This window comes from Lepisma saccharinum, chromosome 30 (assembly GCF_977018435.1).
Source record: "Lepisma saccharinum chromosome 30, izLepSacc3.1, whole genome shotgun sequence".
Taxonomy (NCBI): domain Eukaryota; kingdom Metazoa; phylum Arthropoda; class Insecta; order Zygentoma; family Lepismatidae; genus Lepisma; species Lepisma saccharinum.
In genome coordinates this window covers 20,895,463-20,919,257 of record NC_139258.1, presented here as the reverse complement: position 1 = coordinate 20,919,257, position 23,795 = coordinate 20,895,463, and the positions used below count along the sequence as shown (strand labels likewise).

Sequence of the window (23,795 nt, the reverse complement as noted above, 5' to 3'; positions counted from 1 at the left end):
AGCACTTACTGCAAATCAGGGGAAACATACATGAACGCAAACATGTCCATTTCAGACATTTTCATTAGCTATTAGAAGAAATGTAAACAAAAATGACAAGAGTCTCATACAATTACAAGCTTCGACTCTTGAAGCAAATGCACCAAAATATTATTTTTAAAGTAATTAAAACTTTTCCATATAATGAAGGCACTAAAAAGTGAACTCATCATTCACAAAAATATCAAAGTATTTTCCAAAAATTTTCAACGTATTTTTTCAATTGTTTCAACGGATTTTTCAAAACGAATTGAAATCATACAATTTATATGGGCTTAGAAAGGAGCTATTTGTTCCAAAATTTTCTGCCAAAATCTCTCTGACTCGCAGAAAAATCAATCGAATGTAGAAAACACACCTCGAAGAAACTTACAAAATATTTTTAAAATGTTCAAATCTCAATTTGTTTCTCCTACTCTTACGAGGTATATGTATACGTACGTATAAGAAAAGACATACTGACTCAAATATAAGGAAACGAATGTTGTCACTTTTCAATATCGTTATGTTGATAACTCCGTCATTTCGTATGGGTACTGCAACGGTTTCTGCATACAAATAATTTGCATTCCGAACAGCGTGCAGTGGTTATTATTCTTATTTCCGCCAAATTCATGGCTGGCGTGTTGTCATTTAAGGTACAGTCCAGCAGAATTAACTTGAGAGAAATGGCCGCTCTGTGAGTGATGCAACTGCGCTCGAATTGGCTAGAGCGGGGGACTTCCCGCTGTAACAGGCCAATGGAAACTCTACAAACTCTACTCTAGAGTTTCCGTTGGCCCGTTACAGCGGGAATTCCCCCGCTCTAGCCAATTCGAGCGCAGTTGCATCACTCACAGAGCGGCCATTTCTCTCAAGTTAATTCTGCTGGACTGTAGGAAACGTTCCGCGTGCGGTACTGAGTGCCGCCAAAGGGGGACCGGTCACTTGAGGGGTATGTAATTAACTGAAAGAACGACAGAAAAAGGCGCCAATGCCTTTATGTTTTCGGGGAATAGTGAAGATAAATTACTTGGTGCTTTCCCGACCATTATTGCGCTGGTAAGGAAAATAATTCAATTTTTTTTAAAAAAAGGCGGCACTCGGTGCCGCCACCGGTTTACGGAGGGTTAAAAGCAAAGTAATATTCAACAAGATATCACAATCATATCATATAAACGTATCTGCAATATCAAGTAGGAAAATATTTTATATCTTCCGTAATTTGAAAATGAAACATTTTACCAAAATATTACTATCATGTTTTGCTGTTTGCACTATAAGAATAATTTGAAGACGAAAAAATAATTTCATGGTTGTTGTGAAATGCAAACTAATCATCCAATGTGTTTTTCATTTAAAAAAATAATAAAAGTATCAACATCAAATATATATTCAGTGATGTTCATAGCTGGACTTCTCCTGGAAAGCAAGCTTTTCTCATTGGTACTTTCTCCAGCTTAAGAGCTTTCTCCAGCCGTTCTATTTTGCTGCCACATTTCGCCTTACATCTCCTTTTAAGCTTCTTTTCCCGCCTCCCAAATTTTACTACATGTTCTGAAATAAAAAAGAAAAATATATTATATTGCAAATGTTTACATATCTTTAGGATAAATTGCATTTATAAGGAGGACAAGAACATCCCTTATTATATTCTATAACCAGCGCTTGAAGTGTTAGTTGGGGTGATGTTTCCCCTGCACCCCCTCACTTCTAGCACTATCTCTAATAGGGTTGGACGATATTGGAAACTTGATATCGTGATATATCATCAAGAAAACATCGTCACAGACGATATGATACGATATTTTTCCGTATTGTGATATCGGCGACATATTGTCTCCATGATATATATATCTCCAAATATCGTGACGATATATCACCCACACGATATATATTGGCAAATATTGTGATGATATATCGCCAATTATGGTGACGATATATCACAAAATATCATGACGATATATTGCCGACACGATATATATTTCCAAATATGGTGACGATATAGTCTATAGTCTTGCGCCTAGCGACTACCACCTCTTCCGCCATCTGAAGACCTTACTGGGCGGCAAGCGTTTAGACACTGATGAAGAAGTGAAAATGACCGTGAGTAACTGGCTATCATCACAGGCGGAAGAATTCTATGAGGAGGGAGTAGTAATAAATATACTATTACTGGGACAAAAAAGTATGACCCCCCTCAGACTGGTTTTGGCTATACTTAAAACCATGTCAAGATGCTTATATAAGCTTATTGCCTACAGTGTGCTACCAGTCGAATCCAAGAATTTAGTAAAAAAGCACTCGGGGATTTCCCGTAAAAAGTATGACCCCCCTTAGATTGATTTGGCTACACGTACAAAAGCTGCATCTGTCAGATTGTTGTCCATAGGATCGTAAAACATATGGCCCTCTTGGCATTGTTTTGGCTACACTTAAAACTAAGCCAAGATGCTCATATGAGCTTATTGCTTTTAGTGTAATACTCTGTAAAGTGTAATCTTATTAGCTACAAAGCACACTGCTGAACCCAACTGATATTTTTTATTAAGTATATAGTTTTTGATTTGTGCCCCCAAAAATTATATATAAATACCAAAACCAAAAACAGTAACAGACCAAGTATACACACTAAGTATACAAAGCACACTGCTGAACCCAACTGATATTTTGTATTAAGTATATAGTTTTTGATTTGAGCCCCAAGAAATTATATATAAATACCAAAACCAAAAATGCCAAATCAAAAATATTGTAATCAATGCGATAAGAATATATCTAGCCCCAACGTAATTGTGATCCTGAGAAACGCGAAATGCCCACTAAAATATGCCCAAAATGCCATAGAAAATTTTGCAAGGCATACTTCGATAGGCATATAGGCTCTTGTTCTGCACAGGCATCAACATTGCCCCCATAGCCATCTACATCTGGTCTAAAAAGAAAGCTTGCTACATCCGATAATACTAGACCGTCAAAGCGACCACGCAATGCACCTATTCATAGTAGTTTTGACGGTCAACTAAGGGATTACCGTTTCGTATCAGAGCCAAGATGTGATATTAAGAATTTTTTGAACAGTAAAAATCCTGATACGCTAGCTATTCTAAATGCACAAAATGGCTCTTATAAGCTATCTCTTAAATTGTATACTGAATATAAGAAACCAAACGGCACAAAATTTACACACCCCAACATAACAGAAACTGTACCTGTATACTCAAATACAAACTTAGACGAAATACTAAGCAGGTTGATAGAGCAATTGCTTATTAAACATTCTGAGTTTGCTGCTAAGGAATCGGGTTGGAGTCTTTGCGGATCCCCACACAGGCTCTATGTTAATATTTCTGAATTCAGACCTCTACAAGGTTCGACATATCTGCTTTTACCTGACAATATCAAAAACAAAAAAGCTGTGGTCAACGTAGATAATACCGACCAGAAATGCTTTTTGTGGTGTATTTTGGCTGCTTTGTTTCCAGTTTTAGATCATCCTGAGCGAATAAGTCATTATAAACAGCACGAACATGATTTTGATGATGCTATGGAGGGCTTAGAATATCCAATGTCTGTCCAGAATATCGATAAATTCGAAAAAGGAGCCAAAGATAGCAATGGTATGCCTTAATCTATTAATGTGTTTATTTGTTCTGCTAGTCGTGGCGATTGCTTAATAGAGCCTCTTAGAATCAGCAATCTTGATGATGACTCTGCTGTCCCGATTGATCTGCTCTTAATTGAGGGGGATGGTACATATCACTACACTCTGATACGAAATCTTCAGGCTTTAGTCAGAAAACAACAAGGCAAATCCAACGCAATATACAAGTTCTGATCGCATTGATTACAATATTTTTGATTTGGCATTTTTGGTTTTGGTATTTATATATAATTTCTTGGGACTCAAATCAAAAACTATATACTTAATACAAAATATCAGTTGGGTTCAGCAGTGTGCTTTGTATACTTAGTGTGTATACTTGGTCTGTTACTGTTTTTGGTTTTGGTATTTATATATAATTTTTGGGGGCACAAATCAAAAACTATATACTTAATAAAAATATCAGTTGGGTTCAGCAGTGTGCTTTGTAGCTAATAAGATTACACTTTACAGAGTATTACACTAAAAGCAATAAGCTCATATGAGCATCTTGGCTTAGTTTTAAGTGTAGCCAAAACAATGCCAAGAGGGCCATAATTTTTACAATCCTATGGACAACAATCTGACAGATGCAGCTTTTGTATATGTAGCCAAATCAATCTGAGGGGGTCATACTTTTTACGGGAAATCCCCGAGGGCTTTTTTACTTAATTCTTGGATTCGACAGGTAGCACACTGTAGGCAATAAGCTTATATAAGCATCTTGACATAGTTTTAAGTGTAACCAAAACCAGTCTGAGGGGGGTCATACTTTTTTGTCCCAGTAATAGTATATTTTATACTACTGGAGGGTATCCAAAAACTCGTAGTTCGTTACGATTAATATTTAAACCAGCAAGGAAATTATGTAGGAAAATAGAGAAGTGTATGTAAATTCAGAAAATAATGTTTTTTTTGTTGAAAAACATTTACTTACTTCGTTTTTATTGCAAAACAGACCTTACTTAAAAGATAACCCTCGTATTTGCATTCAATGAGCACACACGTGAAAGTTTGAGGAAGAAAAGTAAAGAGTTTTAGTGATTAATACATTGATTTTTTGCATTTTGTTTACTTTCAAAAGTGATGCTTAATTTTATTTGGAGTACTAACTTTTTTCTATAAGCAAATTGTACAGAAAGGGGCGGTGTAGCCCTCGTACATACATACATTTACACTTTTGTGGTGCAAATATTTGTATTTATACTTTTGTTATTTAGTGTTACTTTTATGCCATTTTGGCTAATTGCGATGATGGAAATGAGTGACAATCTGATGAAATTGATGAAGGGACACTCACAAAAAACAGCCATGCCCAAGCTAGAATTCAAACCCGGGACTCCTGTCATGATGCAAGGACTTCCCCCATTCTAACTCCTTTAATGGTTCTGTGGCTGAAGGTACAGTTCTCATTTTGGAACATGCTCGTACCTCTCACAGTAGCTTATGTTCTATAACACTTCCAACACACTCACATATCTCGGGAAACAACTACTAACTAGCTAGCTGTTCCTCTCCATAGCCACAAATCCTTTTATCCCCTGGTGTACACGTGCCATTGGATAGGAGGCTTTTCATAGCTAATTTTGAGTCATGGATTTCTTCATGATACTTGACATGGATATATGCAGGAAGTGCAAGGTTCCAATGAGTGAAATAATTCTGGTTGGCTACCAGACCTCGTCTCTGATTAGAAGTGAAATCCCTGGGAGTACTTACAAATAAATTTTCATTAAATTCACCCAAATTTCTTTTTTACTTTTGTAACTGGTCAGAGGGGCTAGTGTTGATGAATATATACACCTTGATGGCAAGTGCATTGGATGCTTGACCATGCTACCCTTGAGTATTTGGAATATTCACCACTGCACCAAACCACCAATACAAAATTAGGAATCATAGCTTTCCCGGTAATGTGATCCGAACAAGTGTTCTCAGGTTCCTAGCCAGGTTCATTTGGTACTAGTTTCCAACATTTTGAACGTATACAGTGTTCCAACATTTTGAACGTATACAGTGGAACCTCGATTTTACGTTTTTCAGGAGACCAAGCTGTAAAAACTTAAAACGCAGGAAAATGTAAAATTGAAGAAAATTTTATAGAGTTTGTTCTATTAGAACCATGAATATTGAATGTATAATGCGGGGAAATGTAAAACCGTGTAACGTAAAAGCGAGGTTCCACAGTACATTGTTCTCATCAGTCCTTCATGTAACATGACAATGCTTGTCCGCATCAATTCAAATATTTTTTTTTTCAAAAATAAATGTAAGACATACTTTATGATAAATGTTTAAAATATTATTTTGAGCTTGAAAAAGTTCATAGAAACTTAAAATACCATGAAAAACTACTTATAAATATGAATTGGCTGTATAATAGCTTCTTATGTTTCCTTTACATTAAATTTCTTACAGGATATTGAAGTAACGCTGGTGAATGCCCAGACTTGTCTAGCCAAGTAAGAACCAAAGATTCAGAGGGTAAGTAACTCTCTTTGTTATCCTGTTTACTCTCTTATTCTATCACATACTGAAGTGATAGATAGTAGATTTCTTGTATGTAACTTGTCAATGTGATTATTTGGATTACAATGATGTACCAGTCTTCATGGTAGAGTTATCAGATCAGTGCAATTGTGCTACAAAGCCAGAGGTTCCAGGGTCAAACCCTGGCTAAGGCATGGCTGAATCGGTGTATTTGCTTCTCATGCATTTCGTTCATCATTCATCATCGTCAACATGATTAATCCAAGAGATAGAAAAGCCCAGTAAAAAACGATGATGATCAGGAGAGGAAGATGTTTAAGATGATTCGCTGTTTCCTCGATTCAGTCAATACTAATTTCATATTTGAAAAGTAAATTTCACCAATGTTTTAACCTGCCTTTGTGAAGTTTCTTAAGAAATTTAGTGGGAAAGCGACTAAATTTTTAAAATAAGAAGAGAATTACAGTGCTGCACATAAGTAAGGTAAGGTTCCCTGTGCATATAGCAGCATGCCATGAAGGCATATTTAGGGGATGTGGGGATAGGGCCCCCACACATCTCTATCTCAGCCATTTTGGAGGTTATGTGATCGCCACCATGCTCCTGCCACCTTTACCCCCATGGTTACCCCCCAGGCAACCATTAATTTGAGGTTGGGTGAGCCACGTAGCTGCTTTATGTGGGGACAAGGCTGGAAGAAAACCGACACCATACCAACTAGACCATTGTGGCTCTTCCACATCAGTAATCCAACTTATATTTATTTATTTTTACAGTTTATTATACTATGCTGATACCGTAAACTTTTATGAATAATCTTTATGCATAGTTAAGGATTAATTCATATTCTGCATTTTTCTTTGAAAAGGGAAAGGAACCCTTCGAAATTGTAGTGCAAACAATTACTTACTTTCTGCTGTACTTCCAAGCAATCTGAATGTAAATTTTTCCTTCAGTTGAGCAAATTCTGACATTGTTAAATGCTGTGTTGAAAATGTCTCAATAGCACCAAGCTTCAGTACCCATGAGTGGTTTTCCACATCCGAATTTGGCCTGTTTGGTTTCTGAAATATAAACTAAAAGAGCAACGTGTTAGTTTTCTACATTGCAAAGCACATTTCCCCTCCCCTCCTCCCCCAAATCCTGCCTAAGGAGATAGATTTTATACATGTATATCACACTGAGAGGGTGTTACTGTAAATAACTGACAAACCTTCACAGCATATAGAGGACATGAAAACAAGAAACCTTTTCTTGGTAACGTTTTGCTTGCTAAGATCTCATTTCAAAATTATGAGCGCCCAAAAAGAGGTATTTTCTATCCTGTACATATGCAGCCATGTGGCACAGATTCATGGTTGCCAGTCATGTATATTTTTGTCAGGTAACATACTAAAAATGATAATATGCTACAGAGCTGGAAGAGCAGCAAGATGAAATCACTACATTTAACCCCTTCTACTTAAATTATGCGTCTATTATAATGTCCTTGCATTATGTTGCATTCTATTGTATGCTCTTGCATTAGATGAGGAGAATTTCACGTGTTTATCTAGAAGTCTTCACATTCCATAGCTTTGCCATTATCTTGATTGGTCACGCAGCGTGTCAATAACATCCTAAACTTTTTGTCAGTTTTCGACAAAAAAAAAGTAAATTTCAGTGGCAACCTTGAATATGTACCACATGGTTTTATACATACTCAATGGTGTATAGTTTTTATCAGGTTCACAGTGTTAAAAGAAGGCCTTAATGATCCAAACCTTACCAAGAAAAGTTGTCCATGTTGATGTCTTTACATGCTGTGAAAGAGTGTGTTGTAGAGTGACAACCTTCTATGTGTGTGTGTTCAGTTAGATAAACATATTATTCCTGGAAGTCTCTGTTTTCTTTTGAATTGAAATGCAATCCTTGCTTGTAAAGTTTTCAGGCGATGAACTAACTTGTTCATTTATTAATTTTTGTATCTAAAGCCCCTATCACACGGAACTGGATATCTAGTTTGAATGCCCTAGTTGGCGATGAACTGACTTTCTAGGTAGAAGTCATGGCCGCCTGGCTTGACTGCTTGACTGGTTTTGAGGAATAGGACATGTTCTAATTGCTACTAACTTTCTTCGACTAGATTCTGTGGAACAGCCAATCAGAGCAAAGTTTGGCCATGTGAAGATAATCTGTGAGTTTGCAAAGTAGCGTTTTTTGTCTGTGGTTTCCGAGTGCATACAGCTCGAAAGGCATGTTTACAATTGAAAAAGCTAAAATAGTCTTCCATACGTGTACAGTAAACGTTGTAAAGTATGTATTTTATCAGCGCCATTCTTCTCTACCTAAAACCATTTAATGCGATGAGATATTCCTCTCGGTTGAATAGTTATCGTATTTTAAAAGTGTGAAGTGATACGTTGTTTACATCTCGCGCGGCCGCCATTATGGGAACGAGAGACTATCGACAAGTACGGTGTAACAAGTACCGTGTGAGGCGAAAACTAGCAAATGGGTAGCCAGTCCAGCGTCAACTAGAGCATTCCAACTAGAAATCCAGTTCCGTGTGATTCAGGCTTAACATCAGCCACTTATCTTAAGCCCGCATCACACGGAACTGGCTTTCCAGTAGGTATGCCCTAGTTGGCGCTGGACTGTCTACCAATTTGCTAGTTTTCGACTCACACGATACTTATCAGCGTACTTGTCGATAGACTTCTGTTCCCATACGAGGGAAGTTGTAATGGCGGCCGCGTGAGATGTAAACAATGTATCACTTCACATTTTAAAAAGCCGATAACTATTCAACCGAGAGGAATAACGTTTCGTATAAAACGTTATTAGGTACAAAACAATGGCGCTGCTTATATACATACATTACAACGTTTACTGTACAGGTATGGAAGAATATTTTAGTTGTTTCAAATGTAAACACCGTGCACACGGTGTAACTCAACGCGCCTTTCATGCTGTATACGTTATACATTGCTGGAGTAACACTCGGAAACCACAGACAAAGCGCTCATTTGCACATTCACAGATTATCTTCACATGGCGAAACTTTGCTCTGATTGGCTGTTCCACAGAATCCAGTCGAGGAATGCAAGTAGCAATTAGAACATGTCCTATTCCTCCAAACCAGTCAAGCAGTCAGGCGGCCATGATCGCTACCTAGAAAGTTAGTTCAGCGGCAACTAGGGCATTCCTACTAGAAATCCAGTTCCGTGTGATAGGGGCTTAATATAAAACAATGAAAAACTGAAGGTGGACATACCTGTATGAATTCTGAAGTGTTTCCACCTCCATGTGACTGATAAACAACCATTTCTGTCGTTTCACTAACGCAGAGTGTTGTGCCTTCGTCTACAGGTTCTGTAACAAGAAATCATTAGGAGTTATTGAATTATTTCTTTTATTACCTTCTCTCTTTTCTACAATAGTATCAATTAATATTCTTGATTTGCTGATATATTTATGCATTAATTTTCTCGGTTTAATTCCACTGTCACAGAATAATTTTTGTAAAACGCTTCATTGAACTGTTTTTGAAATCTATTCTACAATTTAAGAACACTCACCAAGAATAAATTTACCAGTGTTTCGAAGTAACAAGCTCTTTTGATATGCAGTTACAAGTGACAGTTATACAGGGTGTCCCAGAAGTCTTTCCCTGATTACAAACTTTATTCATATCCGCTATATGCAATGTAGAGATGTGAAAGTGGTGCCAAAATGTTGGAAAACTAACCAAGTTTATTTGTTGCAGGTTTCAGTAACATGACTGTAGTGTAGCAGTGTCAGTGCCCAGAAAACCGGAAATGTTCACAAATCAGGAAAAAGCTCAGCATGTCCTCTGGTATCACGAGACCCGGTCACCAATAACAGTGCAGAGGAACTTTCAAATGTACAGAATTCTTTCGTCTAGAATATCTGCCATCAATAAGTTGGCATTTAAAAAATGGAATTTATCTTCATTCCCAAATCCTGTCAGGAGAATATTAAATGTACATTGGCCAGAAGTAATCACAAATCAAGAACTTTGGATACGAGCATCAGAAGACCAGATTAAAAACCAAATTAAAAGAAGAAAATGGAACTGCATAGGACACACACTAAGGAAAGCAGACAACACCATTGAAAAACAAGCACTTTACTGGAACCCTCAAGGTGCTAGAAAAAGGGGAAGACCCAAAAGTTCATGGAGACGTACTGTTGAAGAAGAAGGAAAACAACAGGGGAAAAGTTGGAAAGAAATGAAGAAGATCGCATGCAACAGAGTGAGATGGAGACACTTCGTGGATGCCCTATGTTCCAATAGGAACTGAAGGAATTAAGTCAAGTAAATCAAGTCAAATCCTGTCAAGTCCAAGAAACATTGTATGGAAAGATGCCACCCGATGTCAAGAGCATTAATTCCGGATTCCTTGCCACTGACACTGCTACACTACAGCCACATTACTGAAATCTGCAACAAATAAACTTGGTTAGTTTTCCAACATTTTGGCACCACTTTCACATCTCTACATTGCATATAGCGGATATGAATAAAGTTTGTAATCAGGGAAAGATTTCTGGGACACCCGGTATTTCATGATAGTCAGTTTGGTTTAAGAAACTAGGGAGCCACTTATCTAGGAGGTGGCCCCCTCTTCAGCATTGCAACTGCCCCCAAAGTTATACGTCAGTGACATCAGAATAAATTGGCTACAAAAGATTACTCTCAAGCAGAGATATAATGTAATACGGTTGGTTTGGTAAGAAACTTGGCGAACCTTTTGTTGGACATGAAGGACAACATTGGCCGAATACTTTGGTTGGCTTCTGGCATGGAAGTTCACTTCTTGGAGGACATTTGTATCTATTGCATTCTATACGACCAGCGTTGCATTGGCAAAGCACACAGTCCATTGGGCCGAATGGTCCAATAATAGGGTGCCATGTTTGCCCATCCATGTAGTATCTGGAACAGAGAGTGAGAGAAACATGATTAATCTTCAGAAAGAACTTATATTTACGTCCCTGCTGAAAATTTTGTCTACTGTTTTTAGGAAATCATCTACTGTGTTCAGATTTTGAAATAGATATGAATAATAGTTGTTAGTCAGGAAGAATGGAAAGTTATATTTACAGCCAACATGTTGAGTTAGACACACTTCATGTAATACTGAAGATAATATTCTACTGTTACTGTACATGTACATTAGGTTTACTGTAGGTGTTCAGTAGGAAATCATTGAGTTTCACTAGATTTCCGAGACACACAGTAGATCGAGTACAATTGGTAACAGTAGATTCTGTCTACGTAAACAGTAGACATTTCCAGCACGTTTAGCCTTTCTTCATTAATTTGGTTTGACAATTTGATTTGATATCTCGCAGCGGCGATGGTCCAGTCAGGATGTCATCTGACTGCCATGTGGGAGACCCAGCATAGGCAATCTGGGGTGCGAGATTATGTCTCTGCTGCATAAGGTGGCTCTGGGGCTCACCCAGCCTTTAATAAGGTACCTGGTGGGAGGGGTATGGCAGGAACATGGTACTGATTATAACTCCACAATAGGGATGATGTGAATCGTGAATGTGTTGAGCCTCTTTGCGAGGTGCATATATTTCACATGCAAACACTGGCGTACACAAGGGAGAGCTGATGGGGCTGCAGCCCCTCCCGAAATTTTAATAAAATAAAAATGTTCAAGTTAAAATCTGAAGATAATTTGAAAATAAATTATCCCCGATTACCAGTTTTATCTTCCGAGTACAATTTTAATAGTGAAAAGCTCCAAATTTACGAAATGCACATTTCACTGTCTATCCCCCCATAACAATGCTACTACTATCCACCTTTTCATTTCCAGCCCCTCCCGAAAAAAAAACCCTGTATTCCAGCGCATGCACACACGCAGCAAATATTAATCTACAAATTACAATTAAAGCGATACAAAATTTTAAGACACGCACGTGTATATATATGCTGTATACATCAGCTAAATATTCACGTCAAGACAATAACCATATTTTGTTTTAGGGTCGGTCATTTTATAGACAGATAAACTAATCGGGACTGGACCTTCAAAGTGGAAATCGAACCACTGTACAATGTATCTCCACCAGGAGACGAACCCAGGACCCTTTGATTATAATGTGATAACATTAGTAGATTTAGGTGAGAGAATAAAAGAAAGGAATATGCTTGAGAATTCATTTCCTCGTTGCGAAACCACCTCAAACATGGGATATATTTTAACTAGAAAGCTCTAGTTACAGTTAAAGTGCGACTACTCACCGGGAATTCCTTGAATTCCGGGGATTACTCGTGAATTATTGGCTCCGAGAATTCTGTGTGAATTTTTCTCAGTAGTCGTGAAAAATTGCAATTTTTATTAATCCAAATTCCATTGAATTTATACATATTTATGAATGCCCTGAGGCACGTTTTTTGCTGTTTAGCTTTTATTTGATCGAGGATGGAAAAGAAAGCTTGGTGAAAAATGAAAGAGAGTTTTTTCAATCCATTTAACTTGTTAGTGTCCTTTGCAGAACAATATATTTGACAGACGGAAGATCTTTGCAAGATAAGATGTCTTGAAGTTGAGGTGAATTTGAGTTTGAAATTCTCATTTTTTCGGAGTTTTGTACATCTCGTAATTTGTAACTTGTGTTTGTAGATGAATTTCGAGTTTGAGTGCGTGAAATGCCAAATGTAAACTTGGCACCTTATATTAAATATTTTAAATATACAGGGTGAACAGAAACTATAGGGACAAACTTAACTCTCAAGAAGTTCTTTGTCACACACTTTGAGAGTTCCTCAGCAGGGGTTTTCATTGTGAGCATGAACAGCCCAACATCATACAGTACTGACGTTACACATTCATTGCCATAAAAAGCCTTCATTCTCTGATGAATGTCAATTGGGGACACATTGTCTGCAGTTAGAAACTCGGTCACCACACGCAGTTTCAGGTGCACCGACATAGTATGGTTACATGCTTCCATTTTCCTTGCTCTAGTTCAGCAACCCCTGGTGATAGAAGTTTGAAACTTGGAATGGAGAAGGGGGAAAGTCTGAAGAGTACAATGCATGGTTGCTCAAAATCCAAAATGTCTTTAAACCGTCACAAAAAAATAGGAGGCATTACTTTTCAGCCCGCCCTCGTACCTTGGTAAATATGCGTTTCCGGACATATGTTGATATGAACGTTTTTGTTCCTTTACTTATCAGGAATCACCTCCTGAAGTTTGTCCCTATAGTTTCTGTTCACCCTGTATATATACCGTTTAATTGAATTGAATTATAATTTTTGGATACATTGGAATCACTCCAACCCTTTATATTGTTAATACGAGGGGGTATCAAAAAGTTTTGCCTGTTGAGGTATAATTTGTTTAATAATGGAAAGATTGAAACAATGAACACACATATGGTTTTCCTGTAGTGTCCTCTACTCAGAGTTACCCTTCCACACAGTTGCAATCACGTTCGATGCATTTGTGCCAGCGTTTTAATCAGCCCTCAAAACCAGCTTGGAAAAATTCCACAGAACTCTCCCTGCTCCACTGTTCAGAGCTGTTTTAACCTCCAGTAGGTCATCGAATCTCATGTCACGAAGCATAGACTTAGTCAGACTTTATGGTATCCCAAACTCTCAATCATTGCATGTGCTGACCATAGGTAGGGAGACAAATTTATGGTAAATAAAAATTGAGGAGAGCGGTAAATAAAATGTTAGATCAGCGGTATATACCAGCGGTGGGGAAAAAAAACAATTGGCACACACTTTTTCATCATGAGAGGAAAGAACATACAAAAGAGCTATAAATTGATAAACTACTTCATTTTTATATACTGTACACACACTGAAGTACTTAGCTGTCCGACCAAAAAGAAAGCATCAACACAAAATCACTTCATTTCTAAATTGCATATCTCAAGTGATTTATTCATTGTATGTATTTAAAGGATATCCTTGCTGTCCAACAAATAAAATAATCACTACTGCACATACACAAACACATGTTCAAAATCACATGATGATAAACAAAATTCATTCATGACTGAACACAAATGACACCATTGTTTCCCTTGGTGTGCGGGAACAGACTAATCTTCTCGCTGCTACAACTAGCAAGTTCAATGAAACTGGAAGTTGAGTAGACATTCGGGGGAAGAAGGGAATGCAGCTTGACAGGGAGCGAAGTTTTCGAACTGAGATTATGTGCATGGGAAATCCCAATTTGCAGCGTCTTCCTGATGTGATCGATGCTAAAACGTTCTTCAATTGCAAGTGGTAGGAAACTTTAGGCAAACGTTTCGTTACAAATCGACAGTTTGCGCGCACAACCTCGATTGCCGGTTTTTGCGTGTTTTCTACTTAATTTGATGATATTTCATTTCGTTGAAAAGCACACATTTCGCATTACTTAGCGAATAAAACTCATGCATATTTCATCATTGGGGGTGTAGTTACGTGCAGAATGTTCAAAATTGCATCTTTTTTTCACATTTCGCGATTTCACGCATCGCGAAAATTCAATGTCCCTACCCATGGGACATGTGCACTGCATCAGAAATTTCCTGGATGGTGATGCGTCTATCCTTTCGAATGAGCTCATCATCCCTATGGCGGTTGTCGTCGGTCAACGACATTGATGGCCTGCTACTCCTTGTCATGTCCACACTTTCGGTTTCTCCCACTTTGAACTTAACTACTTAAGTCTGAGCTAAGTCTGTGCTTCGTGGCATGAGATTTGATGACCTACAAGAGGTTAAAACAGCTCTAAACGGTGAGACAGGGAGTGTTCTGTGGAATGTTTCCAAGCTGGTTTTGAGAGCTGGACAAAACGCTGGCACAAATACATCGAACGCGATGGCAACTGTGTGGAAGTGTAACTCTAGTAGAGGACACTACAGGCAAACCATATGCGTGTTCATTGTTTCAATCTTTCCATTATTAAACACATTATACTTCAACAGGTAAAACTTTTTGATACCTCCTCGTATATTTGTGTGCGTATGTGTGTGGGTAGTGAGAGTCAGTAATACGTAAGGTTGAAATAGAGAAAATATCTGTTTGTACCCTTGAATATTTTAAAAGTTCGCCTTGAAAACCAGAAGTTATACTTGAATTTGTCATGGTCCTAGAGTGGCCACACTGCAGTTAACGTTATTGCCTTGTAACCAACAAGTGCCCGATTCGATTTCGGGATTCGACTTACTTAAGTATCTAGTAAATATAGTCCCGATTCATGTATTTGTGCTAAACTTTATTTTATTATTTTACTGTGTGAAAAAATATTGCTTGATTATTGTTTGTTATAATACAATGAATGATATCAGTATTTTTTTGAAAAAAATACTTAGTCCTCAATTATAGTAGGGGCATGTGCCTCAGGTGCATAATTTTTGCCTTTACTGGGAATTTTTTCTGCATTTTTTTCTGATATTTTTATTTTTTATGTCATATTTTAAATTTTTTATGACATTTTTCAATTTTTACGACATACTTACATACATAATTTACAACACCATTAAGCTTTGTTTCCATGACATGAAAACTCAATAGCTATGCTGACCTAGGCAGAAATTTATTTTATTATAAAAAATAAACTAAACATAACGTTTCAACCTTATAGCAAGGTCATCTTCAGACTATGTACCAAGTATAAATGTAACAAGGTACAAAACAGGACGATATACAAACATTACTCCCCTCCAGACTATTAGAAAGTTGTTCTGGAACATTCTAGCAGGTGGCTTTTCCTTGTCATCTTTCCGCCATTGCATCTAGTCATCACTCATCATTAGGGGCCGGAACTTTATGTCCTTTAAAACTGTAAATTATGAAAAACTCAATATGCTGACTAAGGCAGAAATTTATTTTATTATAAAAAATAAACTAAACGTAACGTTCTTCAGACTCTGCACCAAGTACAAATGTTACAAGGTACAAAAACAGGACGACATATATACACAAAAATACTCCCCTCCAAACTATTAGAAAGTTGTTCTTGAACATTCTAGCAGGTGGCTTTCCCTTGTCAAAGTAAAGTAAATCACAAAGTAAAGATGACAAGGAAAAGCCACTTGCTAGAATGTTCCAGAACAACTTTCTAATAGTCTGGAGGGGAGTAATGTTTGTGTATATATATATCGTCCTGTTTTGTACCTTGTTACATTTGTACTTGGTACATAGTCTGAAGATGACCTTGCTATAAGGTTGAAACGTTATGTTTAGTTTATTTTTTATAATAAAATAAATTTCTGCCTAGGTCAGCATAGCTATTGAGTTTTCATGTCATGGAAACAAAGCTTAATGGTGTTGTAAATTATGTATGTAAGTATGTCGTAAAAATTGAAAAATGTCATAAAAAATTAAAAATATGACATAAAAAATAAAAATATCAGAAAAAAATGCAGAAAAAATTCCCAGTAAAGGCAAAAATATGCACAACAGTACTTTCGAATTTCTCATTAGACAAGAAGTCAGTATTTTCCAGGGAAGGTAAACAAACTATGGTGGGGGTGGGGTATTAACTAAAGTCAGAATTCCTTTACGAAGAATTTAGTGGGAGAATACTAAAAATAGCGTGAAGTTCACTGCAATTTTCCTAAGTTTAATTTACAAATTATGTCAGATAAACACCTTTGTGGAAACTGTGTGGTGGAGCCATCTCGCATTACTACTTACGCAGTCCAGAGATATGCGAGACAGAGTATACACACTGATACATGTGTGGTTCAAACGACAAGTGATCTTGAAAGTCCCGTACTCGATTGCCAGTGGCTGCGATTGAGGGGGGGGGCAGTTGCCACTTTTGTCCCCGCACTATGCTAAACCTTACATACAAAGATAAATTTATTACCTTTGCCCCCAGTTTTGACACCTTCCTCCCCCGGTTTTGGTACCCAATCGCCGCCACTGATAGGGGTTGTAATATCGTATCACGCTGCAGGCGTGAGTAGAATTTAGGACCCGGGCTTCATAAATAAATAAGCTAATCATGTTATAAAAAGGGTCCCGCTGAAGCATTGAAAAAGAGCTTCTTAAAAGCCGCGAAGTTGGAAAACAACCGCTGACATTGCATTAGGCCGACACAGTATGAGAATCAGGAAATCAGCGTTTTTCTTCAGATTCGCCGTTGCCAAGGACGCGATGGAGTCAACCGTTTTAACGGCCGATAGTTCGAATTTCATTTAAATAGGTAGCGAGAGAAAATATCTTTCTTAGTTCTCTTCCGTTTTCCGTCAGATGAAGTAGTTACAAAAGAACTCCGTTTCTAGTTGCTCACAGTTTACGTTGAATCCAGTTATCGCGAGAGAGCTCCACAGTTGTCATAAGTTTAGAAAAAGGAGCGAACGAACGATCGAGAAGTTAGTTTATCGTTTAGAATATCGGTCTACGAAAACTCACCGCTCAGGAGATGATCCCCAACGGAAGTGCAGTGACGTAGCGATTGGCGACTCCACTATTAGGGTTGGGGGAGTGCACCCTGAGTGAGAAACACACGAGGGCTGGCTGTAACCGGTGCAGCGACGTAAGTCGTATAGGGTTACCAGACGCCATCTTTTACCTGGGCTAATCTTCTTTTTCGGGTCCTAAAAATGGTCCGAGCATATTTTTAGAAAAATTTGGAAATGTCCTCTTTTCTGGGATAAAGACAACTGCTTTACTTCAAGATTAGTAACAAGATGTTATTTAATAATAATTGTTAATATTAATTCCGTCTTCAATTTCAAAGTAAAGAAATACGACACTCTCAGTTGCAAGCGCAAAGCCAAGAAATTTTTCTTCCATCAAAGAACATTTGTTGGAGTTTTGACGTCTGTTCTGTTGTCGCCGCCCGCGTGATATTTTGATTTCAAAGCACTTGTGATATCTACCGCGGCTTATGGCGAGCAGCAAGTTTCTAACAATAGGTAAGAATATGCGATACGCCGCGGCTTTCCTTGATTTGAGTTTATCTGGGTGATTGACGCAAATCAACTCCCAGGCACTTCGAAAAGGATACTAGACCTAAGCGGAAGACTTTCTGCTACCCCTAAAATCTGCAAATGGACCGGTCCTTCCCTTCACTCCCGCTCCCCGTCGCCCCTCGTTTGGGGATCTTCTTCTGAGCTGACTGATGTACAGAATTTGGAGCCCGGAGTTGCTCCCTCGTCCGTTTTATTACAGAGTAGGGCTACATCGGAACGAGGACCAGCGGAGAAGAGATTACAGCAAAACTACGGGTAAACGAATATTCCTTATGTCTTTCCTCACCCTGCCTGTTCAGTCAAAGGTAGTGTTCTTAAATAGATGTCCGCGTGTTCTTATTTCACGGGGCTAGTCCCCTTGCAGTTTGAGTGTAGACGTAGCAGAGCTACCCCCTTTTTCTTACAACGTTCCTCTCGCTTAGCAAGCGAGTGGCTAAAGTCTGTCATAGCCTATCAACGATACCCCAAATATTTGGTCTTTAACCCTAGCAGGACCAAGGTTTGATCTGTTACATGCTGGACTAAGGGTGGCATTTTGTGCCACTTTACTATTCCGCTACATTTGTTAGTTATTTTGCACTACTAGTATGTTTTGTTTAATATAAGTCATAGTTTGTATATTTTAATGTTTGTTATGTATTTTTTTATTTTGAAAGATAAGTAAGTCATATTTTGTATATTTTTAATGTATGTTAAGTATTTTTTTATTTGGAAATGTACATCTGCATATTTATTATTAACAATAATAGAATAAAACATTATAACACATTTCAGTCTATATTACAGTTCCTCAGCATTACTCACTATTATTAGAAATTACACAGTTGTCAAAGATCTGAACTTTCATGCAGTGTCTTCCACAGACACATTTACCACAGTCATTGCATGAAATTGTAGTTCGTGAGAGTTTGTTTCTTCTTTCTCCATTGGAAATGCAAATGTAACACCTATTTCCTTTTCTCGAAGCAGTTGCATAAGTAGATATATATATGGGATTGTCAACCGTTGACCTAATTTTCCTTTGAAGAACGTTTTCCATTGCCGTAACTGTATTTGCATTCAATCCCTCAATGTTCTTTGCTCTATCTGCTACATGTGGCTCAATCAACTTCAGTTTAAAAATTAAAATGGATAAAATTTTCTCTTGAATTTTAGCAAATATGAAAGTACACATCTGAATTGACAATAAACAGGATTTTTAATTCAATTGCTCAAGGCAGTTTCGATTACCAACACAAAAACTTCAAAAGTGGTACTTTATGCCACACCTTGGTCCTGCTAGGGTTAAACGATATACCAAATGTTATTTTTCCTTTTGACTGATTGTTGTGAGAAGCGGAAAAGAGGTAAATAAATTAGAATGATTGAAACTTCTTTACTTTTTTAAGATGATTATCAAGAACGCACAACAATAACGGAGAACACATTTCCTCAATAATGTTTGCACGGCTATCAGCTGTTGGCGGGATAAAAAAAGGGAGTGTTATTGTTCTGTACTAGTTGGTAAGAAGAGATTGCATCTGCTTTTAATTTCTTGGTCCGTAATTTCCTTATCCTTCCATCGATAATATAAACTATTTGTTGCGCTAAAGGTACGAAGAATTAATTATAAAATATCTGGGTAACATTATAGTATAGGGGTGACGGATTTCTTCAAATTTACAGATGAAAGTACTTCCGGAAATCATTTTCTGTAGCGTTGTGGAAGTTCGTGAATGTAGTTTTGATCCATTTTAATGCGAATGCATGTTGTTTCCTGCGAAAATCTCTGTCCGGCACGCTGTTTCTGCTGCCGCCATTTGCTTTCTGCACGAGAGCACAATGTTCCGTGTGTTAGATGACGTAACCCCGTAGTCAGTGTTTCAAACTCGCCGTGGTTTCACTAGAACATGCCGTGGCGAGTATTTTTAATTTTTTTTTTTTTTAACTATGCTTGCCTAACCTAACTTAACCTAACCTAACCTTACGGAAAATGGTTTTTGGGGCTAACGTCAATGGTTTGTGGGGCTAACGTAAATGGTTTGTGAGGCTAACGTCAATGGTTTGCGAGGTATTAGCATAATTTCAAATCCGGGCACGAAAGTAGGTATTTTCCGGTGAACGAGGTTGCAACACTGCATAAATCGACAAAACACTCGCACAACGCGCCTTGAACCAGTACGCTATCGCCTGCTATAATGTGTTACAGAATCGAAATAACAAGTAATAGTAAGTACTCGTAAATGTAAGAAATAGACATTATCTTAGTTAAAAATGCATTATTTCATCTTAGGAAATGTTCCGCATTGCAAAATAGTACGTTAGCAATGTAAAAAAGTGCAAAATATATGATTTATAGGTGTATAATCTATACTATAATAGTACCAATATCTGATTATATCCAAGACAATTACGAAACTATAGTGAAATATGTATTTTTATGAAAACATTGCAGAAATATGTTGTAAGAAACACTAAATTGGTAAAATATGCCAAGATATGCCCTACTAAGTGCGTCTAGTTCGGCCGATTTTCATCAGATACGTAAAGATCTCACTCCTTTACTCGATCCGATACCAAATAAAAAAATAACATGTTATAACACAAAGTCCCGGAATGCTATAAAACAACATAAATACTTCGAATAGAATACAGTGTCGTCATACTTACTTGCCCTCTGATATACAATCAAAATCCCTTCTGTCCTTTGTTCCACTGTGGTCATTTATAGATACAGATGGCAAGTCAATAACCTCTGGAAAAGAAGAATACATATGTGATATCACTTCGTACTTATACGGTATACATAATAACCTTGTGTATTTTTTTAAAAAATATATTAATCTATCGATTTCTGTAACTCGCTGTCACCATTCACAGATTGACATTCAATTAATTTTTATGGCACCATTGTAACAAAGTATATGACCATTTTGCCTATAGTCATGTTAATTTTTATTTCTGGCCGGTTCACATGATTTCGTTTGTGTTGTATGATGATGTTATTTTTTTATTAGTGTGCAATTTTCTTTCAAATTGGTTGCCACGTTTAGCGAACCTGTCTTTGTTTACTATTGGGCTCTTGCGAAGTATTTGATATTTAAACATGTAAGTATTTGATTTCCTCTGAGAAAACATCGCCCTCCCTCTGTGCAAGGATCTACACTCTGTCTCTGAAATTACGGGGCAAGGTCGCGAAAAACGATAGAGAAGTGGAGGGGAGCGAGTTGGCGAATCAAAGCAGTGCGCGCTGCTATATACGGCTGGTAGTTCCAAAAGTGTTGCCTCCCTCCATGTAGTCCCATGTTGGCTCGCACCGCCTATTTCTTAGCGATTTCTAGCCAAATGTGGGGATGTAGCCCCATTCCCTCTCGCGCGTTCATTGGCTGAGCCTTCTTGAATCACTACAATCCCACCGTCCTTATATCCGGCGCGGAGACCACCTTTATGGCAGTAGCCCTCTGTTGCCACGTTTCCCTACTAATGAACTCAAACAACTAATTAGACATAGCGCTTGGGCAAGAAGCGGCAAAATTTGTCATACATCTTTCATAACTGTTATATTTCGTTACTTTGACAACGTCAATGTTGCCAAGCACATAAATGTAATCAGAGGCGTCCCCTGAACGCATGCGGTGCATGCTGCGTATGCGTCAAATGTGGGAAAAAGGACAGCTTGCTCTGCGACGACATTCATGAGCATTTCTACATTCTAATTTCTTCATATAGGAGAAGTATTTATTTTACACGAGAGCGCTGAACTAAGCTTATATAGCATTTCTTGGATCTGAAGTGTAGCATGCGTCAATTGTGGGAAAATAATTATTACTTTCTTTTACTAGCCTCCCCAATGGCGCAGTGGTAACGTTGTCGCCTTGTAATTAAGGGGTCAAGGGTTCGATACCCGGTGTAGGTACATAGTGGTTCGGATCCCACTTTAAACTGTAGGCCCAGTCCCGATTAGACTACATGTGCATAATGTAGACTTTAAGCGCCAATTCCAACTTAAAGTTAAAACCTTTCTCTTTCACTTTTCTCCTATGTTTATCTCTTTCTTTTTCTCTCTGTCTTTCATCCCCCGTTTCTTTAACTTTTCATTCCCATCTTTCTTTCTTCTTATATTTCCCTTTCTTTTTTCTCCCTCTCTCTCTCCCCGTCCGTTTTCTCTTTTCCTTCTCTCTCTATATATTTCTCTGTTCTCTTTCTCCTATCATCATTTGCTGTCTCATTGTATCTTTCCCTTACTCTTTATGTTTTTCTTCTATGATTCTGAAAACTTGTAGCGTAAGCTAGATCCCAGCATCGCCCTACCAGGGGCAACGTCTCTGATGGCTCCATATATATATATATATATATATATATATATATATATATATATATATATATATATATATATATATATATATATATATACACACACACACACACACACACACACACACACACCATCACACACACACACACACACACACACACACATACGAGGGCGGGCTGAAAAGTAATGCCTGCTTTTTTTGTGACTGTGTAAAGACATTTTGGATTTTGGGCAACCATGCATTGTACTCTTCAGACTTACCCCCTTCTCCATTCCAAGTTTCAAACTTCTATCACCAGGGGTTGCTGAACTAGAGCGAGGAAAATGGCAGCATGTAACCATACTATGTCTGTGCACCTGAAACTGCATGTGGTGACAGAGTTTCTAACTGCAGAAAATGTGTCCCCAATTGACATTCATCAGAGAATGAAGGCTTTTTATGGCAATGAATGTGTAACGTCAGTACTGTATGATGTTGGACTGTTCATGCTCACAATGAAAACCCCTGCCGAGGAACTCGCAACTCTCAAGAAGTTCTTTGTCACACACTTTGAGAGTGTGTGTGTGTGTGTGTATGTGTGTGTGTGTGTGTGTGTGTATATATATATATATATATATATATATATATATATATATATATATATAAACAGTCTACTTTCAATTCATGCACGCAACACGTTCTATGAACTATTTCCTTTGTGTTATTTCCATCATGTTAGTCCGTAACACTGTAATTGACTTACTTTACTCATAACTTTAACCCAATTACTTTTGGAAAGCAAAAGTAACATTTTAAAAAAATGGCCCAATTCTCTACCTTGCGTAGTGACGACCTGCGTTCGTGTTGTAATGGAAATTTTAACTTACAAAACTTATGAAAATACTTGTGTACATTTTACGATACTGGTCGTCATTTGATCTTAACACCGAAGTTTCAGGTTGTTCTTCATGAGTATCGCTTCATCAATTTCATCTTATCATCACTCATCCTCATCTTCGCAATGAGCCAAACGTGGCAGAGAAGCGACACTACATAACAAAAAATATACAATGTTTTCGTAGTCTAGTGGAAACTTTTTGAATAAGTTTGCAACACTACTCAATATACTTAGAAAACCAAACATGTCCGCCTGAGACAATGTAAAAGTGAATGGTTGGAGGAGACTCGTGCAAAGTCATTGATAAACAGAATGGAATGTTTCCAATCGGGATACCAAGAAACAAGAAATATTGTCTCTGATAAAAGGTACACTTCTCAGTCATGGCACGTCTTGAGTTGGAAACGACCCAAGGTTGCGCAACCGCAGTGTCAAGGCGATAGTAGGCGGGAGATACTGTAACGTTTATTTCAAAAACATTGTTCAAGGGCGCATATATATAACTTAAATCTGCAC

The 23,795-nt window shown here is 37.7% G+C and overlaps 1 protein-coding gene across 1 annotated transcript in view; it reads right to left on the bottom strand.

Moving 5' to 3' along the window:
• Positions 1-1,423: 1,423 nt before the first annotated feature.
• Positions 1,424-23,795, bottom strand: part of LOC145981900 (chordin-like protein 1) — a 172,186-nt gene continuing 149,814 nt past the window's right edge. Inside the window, exons 7-11 of the mRNA XM_083115395.1 lie at positions 20,757-20,841; positions 10,906-11,093; positions 9,408-9,505; positions 7,062-7,227; positions 1,424-1,575 (exon numbers count right to left, since the gene is read on the bottom strand). Coding sequence (XP_082971521.1) covers positions 1,424-1,575; positions 7,062-7,227; positions 9,408-9,505; positions 10,906-11,093; positions 20,757-20,841 — 689 coding nt within the window. The remainder of the gene's footprint in view (positions 1,576-7,061; positions 7,228-9,407; positions 9,506-10,905; positions 11,094-20,756; positions 20,842-23,795) is intronic.